This window comes from Xiphophorus maculatus, chromosome 22 (assembly GCF_002775205.1).
Source record: "Xiphophorus maculatus strain JP 163 A chromosome 22, X_maculatus-5.0-male, whole genome shotgun sequence".
Classification (NCBI taxonomy): domain Eukaryota; kingdom Metazoa; phylum Chordata; class Actinopteri; order Cyprinodontiformes; family Poeciliidae; genus Xiphophorus; species Xiphophorus maculatus.
In genome coordinates, this window is record NC_036464.1 from 19,714,489 (window position 1) to 19,737,542 (window position 23,054).

At 38.9% G+C, this 23,054-nt stretch overlaps 1 protein-coding gene across 6 annotated transcripts in view; it reads left to right on the top strand.

The window, feature by feature from the left end:
- LOC102217681 (phosphatase and actin regulator 2) overlaps window positions 1-23,054 on the top strand; it is a 50,498-nt gene that overhangs the window by 579 nt on the left and 26,865 nt on the right. Inside the window, exon 1 of one of the 6 annotated variants that reach the window (XM_023327642.1) lies at window positions 6,588-6,687. The exons of 4 other annotated variants lie outside the window; for them this stretch is intronic. In XM_023327642.1, the coding sequence (XP_023183410.1) occupies window positions 6,675-6,687 (13 nt within the window). In that variant the 5' untranslated portion in view covers window positions 6,588-6,674. Of the gene's footprint in view, window positions 1-6,587; window positions 6,688-16,835; window positions 17,154-23,054 lie in introns of those variants that run through there. One more of the 6 variants, XM_023327641.1, reaches the window with a different exon arrangement.

A 23,054-nucleotide genomic window follows, 5' to 3' on the forward strand; every position in this document is an offset into this window, starting at 1 on the left:
ACGACTGCACCAGCGGTATAACGCCTCAGCCATTGTGGTAACCGCATATTTATCCTCCCCGTCTTTCTCAAATGTCAGTGTGACAGTTTTTGCAGCCTGCTGCCCATGGCTGCATAGAGCGCATACCTGCTTATGTATTGACAGTGGTTGAAACCACTTCCTATCAGCCAGCTCCACTACTTTAGCCTCATTCTGCATGAGTGCACCCATTTGCCATCACTACTGGTGGGCTGATACCATAATAATGCACTGCTTTTTCTAAAGAGATCTTCCATGTTCTGCGGTCTGATTAATCCGTTGTAGCATCACTGTCATGCGGAGGCTTGACTTGCACAGGAAGTATTGAGTGTTTATGTTTCAACTGTAATTACAGGAAATGGTTGCTGGAGCAGTTAGAAAACTGGAAGTCCAAAGCAAAATTTGGCTCCTGACGTCTACAACGTCATAGTTTGAACTTCTAATGTATAAAGAGCTTCAAAGGCCTTATATTAACTCTTCTGTATCTCCAGATACAGTCCCGTGAAGTTCTTCATAGATATGAAGATATGAATATCCGCTTTACGTACATATGATATTTCCTGAGAGGGAGACCAAAATCTATTTGGAGCTGAAGTTAAAATACTTGTGTTTTACCATCATTTTCAAAATTATGATCGGTGTTACAAAAAGAAAACAGAAGAGGGAGCCGTTTCACCATTATACTCAGTGATCCATTTGGAATTTTGCTAAAACTGCTTACTCTTACAAGTGTGACTCAATAAATTTGACCATCCTCTAAAAATGTATTTAATTCAGTAATTCAGTTCAAGAGGTGAAATGTAATGTATCGCTTAGTTTCACTTCACAGATTGCTATATGTGAAGCAATAACAAAACTAAAAAAAAATCCTCATGGTTGTGTGATCCATAAATTAAAATCATTGTTTTATATTTGTATGTAATATAAAAAAAATATTGATTTTGGCCTTTCATTTGTTGTACAACTAGCAGAAATCAATTGATCTGTGCAAATATAAAAGTTTAATTTTTTTACCTGACGTCCCACAACAACTTTCACTGATGTTATGCACAGACAACTCTCCTTAAAATGAATGTTATCACAACAGTTTGTAAGTTGAACGGATGTAGTGCTTCTCTTATGTATAAGAAAAATATGTGAATATCACCAATTGTCCATAAAAGTGATTTATTGAGGCCAATAAATCTCTTTAGTAACTTTGATTGGATTATATGAACGTGAAAGCTCCTTGGATATTTTCATAAAGCAACTTCAACTGCTGCACTCGCGATGCAGCCTAAGCAACACTAATCACGCTCTGACAAGTCCACAAGATAATAAAGCAAGGCAACAATATTCTGTGTGCAGTGTAAAATCTGTGTTTGCATTAATTTTCATGTTTTCACTTATGATGATCAACCCGGCAGATATGGCCTTCAGCCGATCTTCGTTAGTAGCAGATTATCCTCCAGATGGATGTATAAAATAAGTGGATGAAAAGACAAGGGAAATAGGAACAAAAGGAACAGAAAGCATCGATTCTTAACAAGATAGATGGAAGTCAAAGAGCAGAAGCAAAAAATTAATAGTATGTGGTGATTAAGGAGGAGGAGGAGAGGGCTGCAGACAAAAAGACAAAACAGCAGCATCATCTTGCTGGGAGCTGTCCTCCTTTCGGGTATCCTTCCCAAAATAACTCTGATTACAGCCCCTTTGAGTCGGCAATAACTACTTGTTAAAACATTGAGTTGTACAGATAGCAGCTCTTTACCCCTCACTTCCCACACACAGACTATCCTTAGCCTCTGCTGTGGCTTCTGTTAAAGACTCAGAAATAAAACTCTGCTCTGAAAGAGAAGTGCGGTTATGAATGCATGACGTTTGAAACACGTTTCAGCTAGAAATCTTTCATGACTAGCCGTCGAGAACATTTACATCAGACATGCATCTGAAAGCTGATTTTAATTGACACTCTGAGATAAAATCGAACTCAACATTTCCTATTTTAGATAAGTTAGGTTTAATAGAATAATGAGACAACATGTTTTTTCACATTTTTTAATTTCTCAAGTTTGCCATGTTGTTCAGCTATTTGGGAAACACCCACATGATGATGTCACGGCTTTGTAAACTTCTCTTAAAGTGAAGAACACTTTCGGATGCGTTTTAAGGCACCACCTTCAAAAACACAACACTTCCTTTTGTGACAGCTGGACCTCTAAAAGTCTGGTACATCATTGGTATTCATTTCCAAAACATACCAACATGTCAACGTCAAACACCAACATACAAACATGGGCTGAAATATATATGGAGAAAAAAGGGAATCTTGAAAACCTGCAATATCAAGTAGTTATTAAAAAACATAGTATTCGCCCGACCAAAGGATTGTGCAACTGACTTGATTAAGATAAACATGTACTAAATGTGCATGTCTATTTGAACAGTTTGTTGGGAGCAGTGATTGTTATATAGTCTTACAGCTGCTGGAAGAAAGGATCTATGGCAACGCTCCTTATTTTGGCGACGGTGATGAGCCAGTTGTTGCTTCTTCTCGCTCGTCGTGTGTCGCTTCGCCGGACTTCTTAAAAAGCCAAAGTCTCACTTATGCCGTTCGTTTCCCCTTCCATCTGTCTATCAGTAACTCTGTGGTTACTTACTAAGCCTTTAACTCTATTAATATTTGTAAAAATGCCTCAGCAGCAAATGAGCAGGATGTTAACTCTACTCAGCCCCTCTCTGTAATGATGTGTTCGTAGAGTAAGTGCGTGTTTGTACGTAATGGAAATGCCATGCTGACATAGTGGGTTGATCTGATATATTGGTGCTTAGGAAGATGAGAGAAAAACAACAGCTTTGGGTTGTTTAGATATTAGGAAATCGGTGAAGAGGTTAAGACGAGAGAAGGTCAAATAGAAAAACAATTGAAGCAGGTAAACTTGAAGTATATACAGGATATAGAGCAATTACACTGACTAATGAAAGGGAAGTAGCTCCAAGCTTTACTGCATATAGCTGCTCTTATGCAGTCAATAACTTAATGTGGACATTATGTCTGTCTTACTTTAGACAGTGAAACAGTGTTCACGTCAGCTCTCTATCACCCACACACCAGCCCACACACTGAAAAAACAGCTTTTTTTTTCAATTGTCTAATACTAAAACCACCACTCACAGCCCTCAAAACTCACTCTAACGCTGACTGCATTGAGTTTGGTCCATGTAATTACTGTGAGTTCCAATGAGACGGGACCCTATCGAGTTTTGAATATGTCACTGTATTGGGGTGTGCGAATCTAAAGTGGGCATTTTGAAAAAAGTCTCTGCAACATTACAGATTTCTTCAGTTTTCACTTTTTTATCAGACAAAATCTAAAGATCAAACAAATTCATATTTTATACAAAGACAACTTGAGAAAATTTAAAATATATTTTAGAAATGATTATTCAAGCAACTTTCAAACCCACCTGCTCTTGTGTGAAAATAGCAATTTAACTATTAACTGCATTTGTTTGGTTCAAATTCACCAATCAGATTACACACTGGCCTGATTACTAGGAGACATGTGAAATAAAATTTAAAAAATGACTTCAGCAGTACTTTTCTAATTGCATGAACCACGCTAAAAGAGCTCAGTAGGTAACACTTTTTGATCAAATCAAAATCAAGACTTTGACTTGATTTTGCTTTAGCTTTAGCCCAAAGCTAACCACTTTGGGCTAACGCAAAGCGATTAGCCCACTGTCAGATTCTCCTTTTGGTTTTGTGATCACAATAAGCTGGAAGGTCTCAACATAGAATGGGGTCTGAAATTTCTTCATCAATATTACACCCCCAATGCACCTTGGGAGACAGTCATAAACCCTTAACCTCTCTGACACTGTGAACTCTACCAGCTAATATGGAATTGCAGAACAAATGTGACATAATAGAAAGTGCAGCTGCCCACAGAACATTGAGATCGTATAATTTTCCAACATACCATCTGATCTGAAAAATATGTCAGCAAAATATTTATTATTATTATGTGCAATCTGGTGCACATAATAAGCTGCTGAGAACGGTCAGCAGCTTAGATTGCGTTTAAAACACAAGGACAGCCTCCAGGCAGGCCAGAGGAAGACAAAACAGAGCCCAGTGTTGTCTATGGGGTTTTCCCCTAGCAGGAATCCCACACGTTTTATGCAAATTAATTCTGTAAATTGGGTTATGTTGTTTTGCAAACCTGGTTGCATGATCTCAAAGAACAAAACACACCGAATTTCTGCTGGTCGAGTTGTATGATATGAAAATACATAGTGAGAGGGGGGCTCATGGTTGCAGAACTGTGATCTAGAAAGATGCTGTTGACAAAAATCTGAAAATAATCACAAAGCAAGTTTTAATCCTTTGTGTCTCCAGCCAACAAGAGCCACAATTCACACCTGGAAAAGTACTCCAGCTTTGCAGAAGGACAACCAAATTACTGCAGATCTCACAAGCCTCAGTTAAGATCAGTAATCATGATTCAACAAAAGAATAGAGACTTTGTAAAAACTTCATTCAAAGGCCAAAACAATGCTAGCCAAAAAATGGTTCACCTCACATCTGCCAGAAAATACCTTTAGGAGGTTATGGGTCATCTTACCTCTGGCATAATACCAGCACAGCATTTCAGGATAAAGAACAGCATATCCACAATGAAACATGGTACTGTAATATTCTGCACAGTGTTGTCTACTGAATGTGAATTTAGTTATTCGAATTCAACTGTTTGTTATGAAACGGACCATTAGCCAATGCTTTATTTTCTTGGCTAGTCAAATCCGTTCTATTGCATATTTGAATCAATAATAATTTCCAACCAACATGTATTAAAAAAAATACTGATTTAGCTTGAAACCATAAGCCACTATGCCAGGTCAAACCCATAACCCAAACTTGTCGTGTCAAATCAAACTAGAACTGGGTCGTCAATATATGAGCAAAATAGCCCTGGTGGTATAGTATTTCACCCAGCAGTTTTTAAGATATTTGTGTCAGAAGGAAACCTGAAAGCAACCATCTGTCTGGTCCTCTGATTTTTCTCTGTGACGCTTTGAGGTTTGTGTCTCCCCCCAGAGTCTCTGAACATTGATTAGTTGGTGTTGCAATTTGTGCAGATGTTGTGTTGATCTAATGTGTGTTCATTGTGTGCTTTGTTTATTTTTTGTCATGGAGGGAGCCATAGTTCTTAGATATGGCATTATTGTGTTACTAGGCAACAATCAGACTAAAAAAACAGGAAAGAGGTTTCATTTACGAAGTAAACTGTCAGCTAATCTGCTTCAAAACGATACCTCAGAGGTCACAGCTAATTTAATTACAATAAGAAAACAACTCAACGGTGACCATCTGAAAACAAAATGTCAGAAGCTGATTGGTGCATTTTGGCTGTCACATTTAAAAGGGTCTTGGATATATTTATCATGCAGAGCTCACAGAGTTAAGATCTTCTGTGGTTTCCATTAATGAGTTAATTGCAACAAAACGTCATTTGAAAAGCATGGACTTTTAAACATATTCTTTTTTAGAAGAAGGATCTTATTGTGTAAAAAGTCCCTGTTCTGAAGCATTCTTTCACTCATCTTTTACAATAAAACAAATTGAGCCAAAGTATTTTCTTTTTGTTTCATCAAAACAAAATCAAACACTTGCAATAATCTAGTTAAATTAAACATTGCTTTTAGCCGATACACTTGAAAAATACAAGAGTAGATGGTGGTGACGCTTTTACATTTTCTCAAGCTAAATCGACAAATTTTGAAGTATTTTATTGGGTTTTGTGATAGGCTGACACTGACAAAGCAGTGCATTGTTGTGGTGTAGAAGAAAAATTATACATGGTGTTCAAACTACTTTGACATATAAAATCTCAAAAGTGTGAGATGAATTTTTATATCAGTGTTCTTTGCGATTACAGCCGCACGCCTTTTAGCACAAGTCTGTACCGCTTTTACACATCCGAAGCTCAAAGTCATTTCAGCTTTTGGCTCAGGTGTTTCGCAGCATCAGACAGGTTTTCTTCCAAGATGGATGCATTTTTCTCCATCCATCTTGATATGAACTGACCAGCTTGGAAACAAGGTATTGTTTTCCTTCCACTTTTGCTCTATGTTTTTTTTTGATACACATTGAAGTTGTTTGCTTCAAGAAAGTAACATTAACCTCGTGGTGCTCCTCGGGTTATGTGATACACCTCCTCCACCCCTGAGAGTGTCTCATTCTCCCCATTCTTTTTGGGATTGCATCGGTTAGAACAAAAATACGCAGAGATGGAGCCACGAGTAAGTAGGAAAACCCTTGACATTCAGGAAGATGGACAGAAAAGCAGGATGAGACGAGGGTGGGAAGGAGAGAACAACTGAGATGGAAACAAACATTAAGTTTTAATGCTCTTCATCTGAGCAAGTGGATGGAAGGAGGAGACACAGGCACACAGTGGTTGGAAACAGTGAGGGAGGGAGGGAAGAGTGATGGAGGAGGGAAGTGGAGAGAGGCAGAGGGAGGGGAAAGAGCACAGGAGACGTAAGGAGACAGAAAACAGGGAGGACGGCAACTCAGTGGAGGGTGGGAGGGTGGCAGAAAGGTCGTGTGTGTCGGGAAGAGGCAAGGATCAACTCGCACTCCTCTTCATATTCCCCCGTAGGATCAAAACATGGAACATGACGGTGAGTTTCCTCCTTGTATTCTAAAAAGTAGCGTACTTCCCTGTCTGGCTGCGGGTGTGTTTGTTCTGTCTCTGACTTTATGATGTGTTTCAAACTTCCACATATAAAAAGAGCAATGATCCTACACTTCCTCTTCTATTTCCTCTCACATACTCAACTTCATTCATAACTTATCTGTCTCGTTGGGAACAGCCGGCGCCATCCAGAATCAGAGCCTCTGACTGTTTAGCTATTGTGAAGATCACTTGACTGAGTGGCGGGTCATCTGCCTGAAGCTTGTTTTTCTCGCGCTGCTCTGCCTTTTTTTTCCCACAGCATGTAGTATTCTGGGCTTGCTTCAACAACATACAGTCACGGAAAATGCACAGCAAAACAGCATCCTCCGGGCATTAACACTCAAAACGCTAACGCTTCAGCTAGATCACCTAATAACGTTTGAATCATCTTCACCAGCCTTCTGTTGCGTTGTGACGGCCAGATTCGCTGTTGACACTCCTAATAACGGTGAAGAAATAATGGTGGTTCAAATCACTGTGCTTCACAAGTCTGTGAACACTCTAGATTATTAACAATTATGGGGAATAATAGAAGCTGATTTCAACAGAGGGAAGGATACTTATTATGATTGATAATGCGTAGTACGTGTTGGCCTGTTTGGCCAAATCTGGTGCGTCAGTTCATCGGTTGGAGTAGAGCTGCAGAATAAATCAACTCTGCGTTATCTACTATAGTTTAATTACTGTTTACAGAAGTTGTCACAATATTATCAGTGTATTTAATGGGAAACGTTTCTGCTGCTGTGCTTAAAGTGCAAATGATCCACACATACCTTTTAGCACTAGAGTTCCCCACAGTGTGTATCCTCTCCTTTTTATGCAGCACTTCTTAGTGTATGATTTGAATATTGGGAGGGTGTAGTGATTCTTTTTCTACAGTGAAATAAAAAAAAATGGTATCCATTGTAGACATAGCCACCATAACAACACTACTTAGATATAGAAATGTGGAACAGAAATGATCTTGGAATCATAGGGAAGCTTTATTGGACTTGAATGGGCTTAGCCAGAGTCCATCTGTGTTCAGAGCTGTGTGTTTTGTAACAGAGGCGTGGGTTTGCCACAAAACAAATTGTTATGACTGCAAATTTGTGAATCATTGTTTTGCAAGGCAAAGCAGCCTCTGCGATCGTTCCTGCACGCATATGTGCGTGTGGCGTGCCGGACTTTGCAACGAACTCAGTGGTGGGTCGCAGTTCTTTGCTCCACAGTGCTGTGAAATCACGCAGTGCAGATTTCTCCTCTTTTTGTCACACTGAACTGTTTCATAGCATTGCTTAAATAGTGCCTGTCTGGCAAAATGAGGTAGGCTAAAAGATCTTTAATCTGGAAAGGGTTACAAAGTCATTTCCAAGGCTTTAAAGGCTCCATGAAAACTCAATGAGAGTCATCATATACAAAAGAAGAAAACATCGAACAGTGGTATCACTTTTCAGAAATGGACAGCCTACCTAAACTGCTCAAAAAGTTCATGAACGACTCATCTAGGATGTCACAAAAAAAAAACGAGGACTACATCTAAAGCACTGCAGTTCTTGTTTTCTCCCAGATGAGGTCATTGTTGATGATTTGACCATAAGAAAGAATCACAAATGGAAAAACCAGTGCTGATCTAAAAGAAAATAAAGGCCCATCTCACCATTGTCAGTAAACATCTTTGTTGAAAATAGTTTGTTGGCCTGGCGAAACAAGAGTACAACATTCTGGAAGGTACGTGCTCCCGTATATTTGGCACAAAAACAAACTCAGCATTTCTGAAACAGAAGATCATACCAACAGTCAAACTTGGTGGTGGCAGTGTGGTGGTCTGGCTCTGCTTGAGAAGCTTAATGATTTGCCCCCAGAAAATCCTGAACAAGAATATCCAGCCATCCCTTTGTGACCTTGAACTCATTCACACTTGAGTTACGCAACAGGACGAAATTCACCAGCAAGTCTACCTTGGGAACGGCTAAAACATACAGTATGTTTCAATGTGGTCCAGTTAAAGTCCAGACTGAACTGTTGGGGAATGCCCTTAAGCAGTCTGCTCATGCTAAAAGAAAACCCTGGCATGTGGCTGAATTAAGACAGTTTTACAAAGAGGAGAGGGTCAAAAGTCCCCCACGTCGATGTGAAAAACTAACTTCCAGTGAATGCAACACAGCCAGTTGTTAGAGGGAGGCAAAGACTTTATTCCATATTTTCAGATGGCTTTAGAAAATGTCTTTCCTTAAATAAATTAAGTCATAATTTGAAAATTTGGTTTGATGATCAGTAACATTTTAGTGTAACAACAAAAAGAAAAAGCAGAAGAAATCTGTCATGGGGCTGAGCACTACACATGTTCCCTTTTTGTTTTTTGTGTGGCTTTTTTGTGTCAGTGTGACAGAGTAATTCCAGCCTTTATGTGCCTGTGTAACTATAATAATTTACTAGCACAATTAGTTTATATTTCTGTGCTGGTAGGAGCGTTTTTTAACAAAAAGGCTATTGACCATGGTTGACAGCACCTTCACTTCTGCATTTAGACACTAAAGTTAGAAACAAAGCCACACCTTCAGCTTCAGTTATGTCACAAATGCTGCTTGGGTTTGAAGATAACTCTCCGTATTCCCTGCAGGCTTTAATATTTAATAGAGGCGAGTCCTGCTCTGGTAAAACAACATAACTTTAGATTGATCCGCTTGTTTGACAGGTAGATCTGGCAGAAATTCCCACTTGCTTTTTAAAAGAATAACTTCCCTTCTGTTTCTCTGTTGATCATATGTTGTATTTTTTATATATATATTTCTTTTTACATCGACTGTTTAACTAAAAGTGTTTACATTAACTGATTTTTTTAACAGAAAGTTTTATTGCGCTTCTAACTTTAGATTTAATATGTGAGCTTCAAAAAGTTGTGTGGAACATTTTGAAGCCTTACAGTGCTAAACCTGAGGACAGTGTGTGAGCAAAAGCTAGCTGGACGGTAGCCAAAGCAACCATTATCAACCACTGGTAGCCTACTTTAAAACAAGCCATGTTTAGGCTTGAAACTGGACGCTAATAGCCTCACAACACAACTAAGTAAACATGGCGGACAGGCTCAAGCCAACTGTTTCTGCAGCTGATAATTGCCATCTGGTAAATGTGTGCACATTTTACCGTATAAAGTTGGAGCGTGCAGGTGCAGAAATAAAAGATGTGTGTTTACTCCCCACGTTTGGCTTTAACTTAATAAGATTTTCATCCATGCTATGTTTGCACATTTTCCTTCAACCCTGACCTTTTTGTCCTACAGTTACTATCAACCATGCCGCATGGTGCAAAGCTCTTTTCACGCCAGTGCTGCACCGCGCGCTTCTTTGTGTCTCTCCTGCTTGCTTTGGTCTGGCTGCCCGGTCTGGCAGGATGTCAACTATTGATTTATGCAGACAACATTTTAGCAGTGATGGCAGCTTATGGGTTGCGCCGAACGGAATACAACAAACAGGAGATCGGATTTCAGGCAAGCTGACCGGAAGATGTGAAGAGAAAGAGAAGCCAGAAGTCGCCGCTTGCTTTGGTCTTACATTAGAACCCCGTGCTGATAAGATCGACTAAAAATGGATGAGGGTGCATGATATTGTAAGCATGGGAGATAAAGGTTTATTTTCAGAATTGGGAGGCGCTTTCCTTGTCGGTGTGTGGGATTGGAGGGCGCGCAGTAACAATAGCCCAATACCGATTGATCATTTGAATAATCGGCTGCCTGAACAAAATCACATGCAGCCATTCATTTTATGTTTCATTGCACTGCAGAAGTGCATCCTTTTGCATCGGTAATGTATTTTATTGGACTCTTATGTGATAGACCAACAAAAAATAGTGCAGAATTGCAGTTTTTAAATTGCTTGCACATTTGGATACTAAAATATTTTCTCATTCTCAAGCAGCTCCAGCTCAGTCCGTTTGAATGAAGAGTGTCTATGAAAATCAATGCTCCCAGTCTTGCTACACATTATCACCTGGACTTAGGTCTGGACTCTGAGTCATTTCAGCAATGTGCCTTTATCCATATTAACATAATTCTGCTATAGCTCTTTGTATGTGCACCCCAGACCTATGTCCTGTCCAAACTACATCTTCAGGTTTCTTCCTTATTGATCTCCTATCTTCTTCTAATAAACTCTGACCAGGATCTCCACATCATGTTGCTACTACTGCTGCAACAGTAGTAGCAACATTTGTTGTGTCTCCTACATGTTTTCTTCTGACTAGTCTTCTACAAAAGCTCACATTTGCAGTGTGCACATCTTATAGTTGTCCTGTCTATCCGATCTCCCACGTGAGATGCAGATCTTTCCACTTTCTACAGTCAGACCTTTGCTATTTTTTATTTAGGGACTTCAGCGAAAAGGGGGATGAATCAAGATGAAAAACACACATAAGTGGACTGAAATTGTTAAAGTGAAATGAATTTCTCATAGCACTTGTACACTAGAAACGTATTTGGCCAACTTTTCTCAAAACACACATCCGTTCGGACATCAGAAGACAACTTGGGGTTAATGCTTTGCCCAAGAGCACAACAACTTGTGGCAGGGGAGAAGGTTAGACTCAAACCCACAAACATCTCATTGAGTAGGTCTACTGTTCCCACTGCCAGCCACAGCATTTTAATATGTAAAAAAAAGATGTATTTTTGCTTTCACTTCACAATTTTGCCCAATGTATATCGGTCGAAATCCTAATAAACTGTTTTAAATTCAGTGGGCATGAGTACACTTACAAGGCAACATATTTAATAATTTAGCATTTGGTTAAAACCCACTCCACTGATTTGGCAGTCATGGATAGCTAGACCTGTAATTGAAGTTGAATGGTTAGACGAAAGAAGTAACAGATCTTAACGGGTGAATGCGGTAAGGTTTTTTTTTAGACCACTCAAAAGATGCAGCAGGAGATGAATTCATCAAAATTTTAAAGAGCAAAATGATAAGGCCTTTTCCTGTTTGTGCGAGTCCTCACTTATTGATCTCATTGATGAATCATAGAGAGCCATTTTCCACTGGGGCCTTTGACTGGTGATCATGCTAGAAGGATGAAATGAAAATTTCATTTTAGTGCCTGTTGGTTCTCAAGCATGAATTTCCTTTTTTCCAGGCCTTGTTTAAGCACACAATATACTTTTTCTCATTTATAATTTAATGCAATGGAACTCTGCAGGGATACAACAACATTTCATTGGGACTCTTCACCCCTAATTTGTCGTTGCTTAGCTGGGTCGCTGGTTCTCGCTGAATCACACTTCACTGTTTTGACAGTTTGGAGTCTGAATCATGATCCCAGCGTGGCAATCTCTCAGCATCGACTCTTTAAAGGTCACTCAGTTAGTAACTTCTCATACTCAAGCCATTTACGGACAAGCAGGAACTTTGCAAAACAGGAGTGCTTGGAGTATGTTTTTCTGTTTTAGACTTCAGTTTGTTGCGAAAGTGCACACATGTGAGGCTCAACTGGGGGGATTGGACTATACCACGGAAGACATCGAGTTTAATAAATAAGTCAGAGAGGAGAGAAAGCCTCTGGAAAAAAATAGCACTTAAACAATTATTATCTCTTGTTCTGCTGAGGCTACTACTTAATATTTGATGACTCTCTTCCTTCCTTTTCCCCACTTCTCCGGAACCTCGACTCCTTCAGCTGCTATGGTCTTTGAACGGTCAGTTCATCTCTGTTATTTAATACCAGGACACTTAGGACCAACTTCCTAAAAAAAAAGAAAGAAATATCCTGGTAGAGAAATTATGAAACGGTTCATGTCCATTTCTCCAGCTGTGAAGGCAGTGTATTTGCAGAGATTACAAGTAAAAGCGTCATATTGATCCAGGTTAAATCCAGAGGGAACTTTGTTCTGCAGCTGATCAGAACAGTTAGAAGCAGAATAATCAATGCTCAAAAAGAGGCACTCGGATATACACTACAGGTATCAGGCTAATTTTGGAAAACTCAACCGTGGTGTCTTTTGTTTGTTTTGACTTTGACGGAATGCCTGTCAGAATGTCAAGAATGAAATCCTTTCACTGGACCAGTTTAGTAAACTTATCAGAATGTGACTAAACTTCTGGACAATCTTTAAAAAGTTAACCACAAAAACATTTTGAATTTAGTCACTTTTTTTTGTTTAGGCAGTCAAATATGTCTGGAATCACATTAAATATGATTTATTTTATTTAAAACAAGGCCAACAGGCAAACTTGTTTACACCAAGTGAAACCCCAGAATACGCTAATGTGAACACAAAACATAATATATGCAGTGATAAAAAAGGATTCATAACCTTTTAACTATTCCACATTACGCAACATTCCAAACACAGATTTCAATGTTTTTTATTCTGAATTTATTGTCACAGAAATAGACAACGTAGTACAGTCTTGTGAAGAGAAAGAAAAATAATACATGGTTTACAAGGTGTTTTATGAAAAAAAAGAACATTTAAAAGAGGAAATGATTGTAAAAAAAATTTAAGCTAAATTAGATTGAACGCAAAACATTTGTGAACACCAATTCTTAATTTTCACATGCCTAAAACCTGGACTTTTGCTGAGCTCAACCAATCAATTGCAGCTCTGGCTGAATGTTGAATGTCTTTAGCAACCTATAACTTCTTTTCCCCTGGATGCTAGTCATGTCTTCTTACAGCCATCTTTCAACAGTGACCTTTTTTAAATTTTTTTATAACCTATTAAACTTCTCCGTGACCTATCTGGTGTTTTTATTGATCTTCATGATGCTTTTTGTTCCCTTGTGTTCTTTAGCAAGTCTGTACTGTTCACCTGATAATTGTTCCTTAACACACACAGCCTCCAATAAATTTGATCAAACAGAAGAAGTACTGTATATAATATCACATCACAGTCAATGCTAACGCAGTCACTTTGCTCTGTTAAGCGCTCTAAGTAATTCCATCCCCCTGTTCTGTCTTTATCCTCCCACCTCCTCCAGGACTTCCTGCATCTTCAATTATCTACTTCCATCTCATTCACTAATGACCTTCCTATAAAGCTGTGGCTGTCTCAGTTGCTCCCAAATTAAATTTTTAACAGAGTCCTGCAGTCAGATATGGTGATTAAACTTAAGAGTTGACGATACCGTCACTGTTAGCGTCTACCTGAATTAGTACATGGACATGTAAAAAAAAAGAAGAAGACTATATATAAATCACTGAATCGCTGCAGAAGTGGCATATGATTGTTGTATGAAAGTTGGTAAAAGCAAGGTTGCACCAGCCCCGGCTCCAGACGAGTTTAACAGAGGGGGCATGGACTTATTTTGGGGGGCAAAATGAATCTACGTAGCCTGTAGACAACAACATCGGTAGTCTACAGGCTACTTGTTAACAAGCTTAACAAGTGGCCTAGTATTGTTATTAGCTAGTCATCATTTAGCTACCATTACCATTATTGAACAGCATTACTCAACTCAGTCGGTTAGTTTAGGGGGAAAACTGTGCCAAGTTCTTTGCGTTTTGCTGGTTTCCTGCGTAATTCTAACACACCTGCACAGCAGCAGGCCTCCGTCGCTGCCGCACAGGTGTAAACCCAGCGCGAGGGTCGTAGCGCTCATGTTGCGTTTAAAGGCGGCTAGGAATAACAGGTTACGAGGTGTTAACGGATTAAACAGTTTTAACTGCTGCAAACAGTGACAGAGGACACAGATATGGGAAGTGCGGAAGCCCTTACCTTACCAAATTGATATAGGAATAACAGAAAGTTGGCCATTCTAAGGTAAAAACAACAAACAGCTTCCAGTCCAGCGCTGACTCTGTGGGCGGGCAATGCCCCCCAATGCCCGCCCATGCCGCCGGGCCTGGTTTGCACAAACATTTTAATAAGATCTAGTGAAACTGTTTAATTTTGGTTGCCCATTATTCTGTGTAAATAAGACAATATTTGGAGTTCACATGCTATAAAACACTTTCTGTGAAAGTCTGAGGCAAGACTTTTCTTCCTTTTGTGATGAAATAAAACTGAAGACTTGTTTTTTCACTCTTTTATGGCATATGAAAGAGTGAAAACCCAATTAGACACAACAATATTGTGTCCAATAACCTTTTTCTTAGTCGTTTTTCTCTTATTCTGCCTTTTGGACAGTGATTGCTGGAGGTAGGCACCAACTCTCCTCTTTCAAGGACAAGCGGGACAGCTGGATGGACTTGAAATTATGCTCTTATGAACACTAGATGGCAGTCTTGGACTAAATTAAAAATCATTTTACCCTACGCTCCCATTTACCGAGTCAGTCTCAGTGCTGGGGTTTGTGAGAAAAGGGGGGAGAATGTGAGTCTTTACATATTTTAAAAAGTTTAAAGTTATTTGATAGTAAGATTTGTAATTTTGCAAGTGGAGGTAAGGGATTGTCTAATTGGAACGCAGTGAAATGTCCATATGAAGTCGATGCGATGTTCCTTGAAGTCATGCAAATTATTATTGTGCCCGTATTTGTGTATTTGTGTGTTAGTGTAGTGATAGCTCGCTCTTGTCAGGCGATGGTTCTGCGAGGTTTCAGCTGACACTCTGTTGACACTGATGGCTAAAGCTGCCCCTCACACAAACACGGTCAAGCAGTTTCCTGCCTTAATTCAGAGGCAGACGTGGTGTAATTGAAGCTAATAGTATGTCTATTATTAGCCAGATGCTACTACGGCATCCTCATTTCATGCTGACAAACTGACTGATTTGTCTCCTGTATGACCCAGAGCAGAGTTATAGCCATTCTGTACTCTCACTGAATTCATAGCAAACAGAACTTACCGTACCGATGCTCATTCAAAGCCACTGACATCCAAACCTTAAGCTTTTATAATTACTGTGGACTAACAAAGTGATGCCCCCTATACATCGATGACGGTTTTTGTGCCAAAACCCGTGACTTGTGACTGTTTCTGCAGTGTTACATAGTCAGGCCTTTATCACAGACTCAAACAATCCTATTCTTGCTCTTAGAAAGCCAGTTCAAATCCATGTAGAAATGGTGCAGATTATTTTCTACTACTAAATGTATGGATTAAAAAAACACAACATGTGATTAAAGAAAAACTACCTTAAAAAAAAAAAAAACATCTGGTATACAGCAAATATAAGTATTTTTTTGAAATCCTCGCTGACCTATCCCAGGAAAAATGTAGTCTGATTTAATGTCAGTAAGTGAGAAAGTATGTCTGCTTATATACATAACCATCTGGTTTCATCTGAATATGTTTGCAAATGTAACACTGATCTATTTTTGTAACATCTAATTTTATCCGACAGTGTCCAGGCCAGGGGTCAGATCTTCCCAGAGGTCAGCGAGTATGTTATAGGCACAACCAGATGGTTGTTAGGGGAAGCTGATGTTGGGTTCCAGCTTGGCCAAAGGAGAAGTTCAATATACTGTAAGTTGTAGGGATGACTGTAGACAATTATTGAGCTTTTCAGTCTGCTTCAAAGAAGATTCAACAACCTGTGCTGTATTTCAGAAACTCTCAGCATAGATCTCTGGAATCATCACACTCTTGGAAGGAAATTAACTAAGATTGTGAAAATATGCTTATAATTTACCTTCTCTTCATCAGGCATGACATTGAATAATGGAGTGCTTATCTTTATGCAGGTTGCATATCCCTGGTTTAGGTGGTCATGGTAGAAACTTGTTCATTTTCAACCTAACCCTACTTTAAACTTTTAAACATGTCTTCCCTTCCTTGCTGTTGGTGATGCTGTCTGGTCACTAATGTTGTTTTGTCAAACCAGCTGAGGCCTTCAGCTGCATTTATTCTGAGATTACATTTCACAGCAGTGGACTCTAGTTAGTAATTTCCAAAGGAATTCTGGATTAAATTTTTGGGTGTCAGAGTGAATGGGGCATTTAATTGGCCCAGGCTGGAGCCAGATGTCACATAAACTTAATCTAATGAAGAAAAGAGGCATTAAAATGTCTAAAAAATGAAGACGCAGACTTTCAGATTTGTACTTAAATCCAGCAGGGAACTCACTTACTTCCCCCACCCCCTCTAAATAAAGTTCTGGTTTCCAATATTCCTTGGCTTGTTTAGTTTTCAGCTGACGGCTGGAGGTGTCAGACCTCAGCAGCTTCTCTGATCTGCATGGTGGAATGAGAGGCATTTTGCAGCCGCTCACAGGACGACGAGGTGGGAGGGGACGTCACTACGTAGTAGAGACCCACTCACTCACTCACTCTCTCTCAGTGCATGAACCAAGTTTCCTGCGCCTCGGCCATCTCTGCGTGAAACTTCTTCTCTTGAGATGAACGCGCTCGACGGCTGCGGACGGAGCTTATGCGGGGATAGGAAGCCGTGATAGCGGGTTCTGGTGGGGGGCGGGGGGGGGAGAACCCGGTCCGGCCCGCCGCCGGAGCTGAATATGGGTCAGACCGCTGTGTCTGCCGTGTCTCAGTCAACGAGCGGTGAGTGTGTTTTTTATTGCGTGGGTATGCGTGCGCGCGCGCGTGTGTGTGATGTCAGTATGTCTTCCTCTTGCTTCTCTCTCACACACACAATCCGCTATCTTTATCCAGGAAGTCTGCTCGTTTCTTTCTCTCTTTGTTTAACTTTAGTTTTTTTTTTCTTTCCCCCTTTTGACATAAAGTACTTAGAAACACTCCGACGAAACTCTTAAGCTTTGTGCTAATCTGGCTAACTGGATTGCTGTTAAATGAATTCGTGCATCTATATACGCGGGGTGTGCGTTTCTAAATTTATCGCTGGCTGTGCTGCCCAGCTGTCATAAAACTAGTTAAACAGCCAGCGAACAAGCAGGCGGTGGAGTTTTATAACCCGGGGGCTGTTTATGCGGCTACATTGTTGCCTCCGAGTAATGAAAACTTGATGAATTTTGCAGCCAGTTCTCGGTCTGAGCAGCAGAAGAAGAGGAGGTTAGTTAGTTTTCCCAGAAAATATTGTACTTTATCTTTGGTTTTGACGTTAATTCTTCATTTTAACTCGTATTTTAGAGTTAACCTAATAGAAACGCAGGCAAAAATACTACAACAGTATGTTTTTACTCAGGCACTGCGCATTTAGAAAAGGCGTGACAGGAAATTTCACAACTTTGGCAGAGATTTCACTTGACAGTTGCACAGCTCAATTTTTATTCTAACAAGATTAGGCTAAAGCGAATGTAATATATTTATCAGTGGGTTTAAAAAGGTTACAGAATAAAAGAGCTGTTTACATGTTTTTTTGTTTTTCTTAATAAATGCTTCAAACTAATATTTCCCACAACTTTCAGTCTGTAAATGCAACATGTGCCTGGAAGTAAATTGGAATATCCTCAATTTTCAGTAACTCTCATATAATAATGCAATTAAATCCAATATAGATTACAAGTGATAATCACTTAAAACTATATATTTGCTTAGACTGATGACATTTTTTTTAATTATTGACTTTAAATCTGACTAAACTTGTCCTGTTTTATACCATTTAGGAATATTAAAATACCTGTTTGGCTAAATCCCAGATAATGAAAGAGAGAATTGGGCATAATTATTATTGCTACATTTGGAGGAAAAAGTGATAAACCTTGAAAGTCTGAGATCAACGTGCCAGTTCAGAAGTACAGAGGTGGCAGCATCATGTTGCGTGGGAGTTTTTGTGCAGGGAGGACTTGTGAACTTCAGACATTAGATGGCATCATGTGGAAAGAACACTATGTGGAAATACCGAAGCAATATCTCAAGCCATTAGGCAGCAAGTTAAAGCTTTGGCATAAATGGACCTCCCATGGTCTTAATCATGCTGCTAAATTAGTTAGAAAGTGACTGAATGACCGTAAAGGTCTGATCTCAGTCCCAAGGAAAATTAGGAAGGAAGATGAAACCTGAAATTCCAGTAAATTATCAGAAGCTTGTGAAAAAAATGCTTGAAATGTTTTAACCAAGTTATACAGTATAAAAGACTATTCTACAAAATGCCAATGAGATATGATTATTTCTAAGAATTCTTGAATTTTTCTGACGTTTAGGAAATGTAACAGGGAAAACATTGTCTTTCTATACAGTGCATGTAAAAAAAAAAACTTTCAACAGATGACTTGAACAGTTGTGCTGCAGTCCAACTATCTTGTTGACAATCTGATCTTATCTCTTTTGTGAATGTTATATGTGGTTGTTGTCGGTATCTGACATTAATTTTTATTGTTAGGGCTGCAAAAAAAAAGACAAAACTACGATACAGATAATATTAGCAGAGGTGCACCCATAAATCGGCCCCCAATTTCATTTTGGGAGCTCTGTGATCGACCAATACTCTGTATTACAAACTGTACGTGTTATATGTGAAGCTGATCTTACCTACCGGTCTTATCAGTATCGGGCAAAATTGGAATTGGCAGGTCAGACTTTTTAAAGATCGGTGATCGGCAGAAAGCTGCAATCGGTGCCTAAATATTAGTAAATATTGCGATGATATTAATTGCATATTTGCCTCTTTTCTTCTTTCCTGTGCTTCCATCAATCAATTTTGAGCAACGTCATTAGTGTCCGGTGTCAAGAGTATTTACACCTAAATATTTCATTAGTATGAAAAATGCAAGTTTATAACACTTGGAAAATATTAGCCAACAATTATTTCACTTCGAGCAGTTCTTTACAATATGTATGTTGCACATACTGACATTGCAAGAACACTATATTTGTAATATCAGTGCAGCCCTAGTGGTCATTGTGTTGGGTCGTTGTGTCCTCCATGTCAGCGAAGCCTCTTTTTAAAGCACCTCCTTCTTCCATCTGCTGAGAAGTTTTATGAAGATGTTGATTTCATTTTCCAGCAGGACTTGACTCCTGCTGACGCTACTAGAGCTACCAATACCTGGTTTAATGAGCAAGGTACAACTGAGCTTGATAACATGTCTGACAAGACCTGACAATGTGGAGAAGTTAAAGGCTGTCATTAAATCAATCTCATCATCACCTCAGCAAAGCCGCAGGCTGGTCTTCTCAATGTCACTCGGCATCGATGCAGCAACTTATACAAAAGGAGCCACAACCTATTGCGTGCGCATAAAGAACACCGGAACAGCTTCTTTCCCACAGCTGTCACGCTTATGAACGCCTCCTGACATAAAACATAAACTATAAGGACTGTACTCCCCTATCCTCTCATACAACAATAACACATGGACTATCCTCACACACACACAGACATCACGGACTGTTTTCTACACACACACATACAACCTGAAAATTTTATCTGCCATTATTTATCTATAATTCATTCCCTAACATTCTTATATATTCTGTATAATCTGTGCATATAGCTCCCATATTTATATTTATACACAATATCTATATCTCTTGCTATAACCCCTTATAGTCCATACATACATAGTCTTGTACATCCGTAAATAAATATTTATATCTTGTAGAGCACTTCTGGATAGATGCAAACTACATCTCGTTGCTTGTACTTGTGACAGTGCAATGACAATAAAGTTGAATTCTATTCTATTCTATTCTATATTGTACGTATATAGACACACGTTCTGCTAAGTGAACTTTTTTTTTTTTATTAAAAACCTTTTTTTTTTTTAAATCTTAGTTTTGCTCTAATTCTCTGAGAAACTGAATTTTGACTTTTTGATGATCAAAATTAACTGAAAGAAATACAGAAGATGGGATGAAATACAGGAAATTACAGAAACAAATTAACTTGTTGATGACATTCTGATCTTTTGAGATACAGCAGTATGTGTTGATGAATAAAGATAGATCATCCTGTCCTTCCCTTATTTTTTTGTTACACTTTATCAAAGCAAGTGTAACACTCTTTTTTTCTCTATGCATGTTAGCTCTGAGGGAAAAAAAAATATTAGACGAAATATAAACAAACTGTTCACACCAAGTAAAACCTGAAATCGGTAATGGTCTGACGAACAATGTATCTATATAGAAATTAAAGGGCAACTAAGCCAGAGACAAGCTGGATAATCAGGCCAAAGAATAAACATCTTGGAGAAAAGAGTCCAATCAGTGGCAATTAAACAAAAAATAATAATATGCAGCACTCTACAGAAATTCAAATATAAAAACATTTATTGTAGTCTTGCAGATTTGTAGTGAACTGTAAGGAGTAGATCCAAAATGTCTTCCTTAACAAGAGTTTATCTCTGTTGCCTCCTGTTTTAGGAGCTGGCACAATTTAATATCTTGAAATGTCCACCAATATCGGGGCCAGCTGTAATGAGATGTTTGGCAACTGGAGATTTTGCATCATTATTACTGTTGTTTTCTGAAACCCTGATTCGAAGTAGTTCTGAAATGGTTCTAAAGAACAATTTATTTTGTAGTTCTTTAGAACCGTGCACCAGTCTAGTCTCCCACCCTTTTCTTTTTTCACATTGGAGTCGTACACTCCGACTTCTTGTTGTACTGTTAGAAATGCACCAATGAACTTTGATTTCTATTTGATAGGTGAAATTCTGGAGAAATATTGTCAATAACGTTTGTTTTCATACCGATCAGTGGCATAAACTTTGAAGCACGTTTTTTGTTTTGAATGATCAGATGAATTTTAGAGACATAGGTGGACGTTCTTTTTTTCAATTCCTTTTTTGTTAGATTCAGAGCCAACCTGAGTGAAGTTGGCCCCCCCACCTTCTTCAAATTAGACAAAATTGGTGTCAATCAACTCGGCTACATTTGTGCTGGTTTGTGCAGCAAAGATTTTCATTTGTGCAGCTATCATTTTAAAGATATTAAGAGGGCTGGTTGACCTTTGATGACCTCTAAAAACATTTCTTTATATCTTTAAAATGATAACGGCACAAACGAAAATTTTTGCTGCACAAACCAGCACAAACGTAGCCGAGTTGATTGACACCAATTTTGTCTAATTTGAAGAAGGTGGGGGGGCCAACTTCACTCAGGTTCAGAGCCACTACCTTGGTAAACACATCCAGCATATTTTCTGTTTCATGAGGTCATCAACCAGGAAAAGTCTGATCTTTACTTTTCCTTCTTTGTAGAGAAATATTCAATAGATTCTTTAGTATCAGCTAGCACTGGTTGTGTTGCTGCTTTTTTGCAGGGTGGTGGGGGGGGGCACACGTAGTAATAAAATGTTTAAATTCTGTAGAAAGGATGTTCTTTTTTTTGGGAAGTTTTACAGTGTAGAGCAATCTCTTTCTAATGGGATGCTTGATTAATGTGCTAACTATTGCTAAACTATTGACATAGTGCTTTATTCATACAGTGATTGTTTTCACAGCTTTATAAGCATCACTATAAAGACAAACTTACTGCTACTGCGAAAAACATTCATGTGAAGTAACATGAGAAATGCAGTAATAATTTCTATCCTTCATTTTAACTGAGGCTTATATGCTGTTTGGGAACGCTTATCCACCACATGAAGCTTAGACCGTTTAGCTTGAGTGCTGCTGCTGAAAACCCCCTTTGGATATTTGTTTTCATTCATTTTCCACTAGTGCAGTGGATCAATGGGGTGCAACACTGAACAGTAACAGCAGTTTTGCGTAGCTCTGTTGTGGCTGAAATTTTCATCTCATTGCCAAACAGGACTGATGAAAGACTCATGTTAGAAGTTTTTTTGTTTGTTTTTTAGATAGTTCATTGCTGTCTGACTGACCCATGATCATGTCCTCCTAGCTCCCGGATCTGCTTGGCAGGAAATGAGTTACTTTTTTCCAAGGCAGAGTTTTATTCAATTACTTGTGATTTTTATGCCTTGGTTCCTTACATCTAAGGAAAAAATATATGACGTTTGCTGCCTTGTGAATGCTCCTTATTTCTACATTAGTAAGTTCCTGCTATTGAGGACAACATGGTGCAGCTGAATCGAGACACTTTGGGTGACTCAGCCTTACTTTCTATGAAAGGTTTTTTTTCATTAGAGTTGCTGTTACCAGGCACACTATGAAAATCAAAACTCAAGATTCTTCACATAACGCAGTAGCACATTTGAATGAAGCACAATCTCCCTCATAACACGCCAGCTGTCGGGTTGGTTAGGACACTGTCTGACAAGAGCCTTGTCTTCTTCAGAGTCACTCAAACTCTTCATATTTAGAGCTTAATATCATTTGACAAAACTGCACAATCGTGTCCATGTAAGCTTTAGAATCTACTCATTATATATAGCATAATTTTCACTGTATCATAGTGTTTTGGGTTTTCAAAGAAAATGGCTTCATGATGATTGTTTTTAGTTTGTCAATCTTTTTTTGATGAGTTATTCCCATCGGGCTTCAAAGCCCATGCAGATTGCCAGCATGTGTGGTCTTCTTCTTCAGCTTCGTCGACTTCTGTGGTCACAGAAATGAGTGAAAATCAGTGGTTGAATAAAAA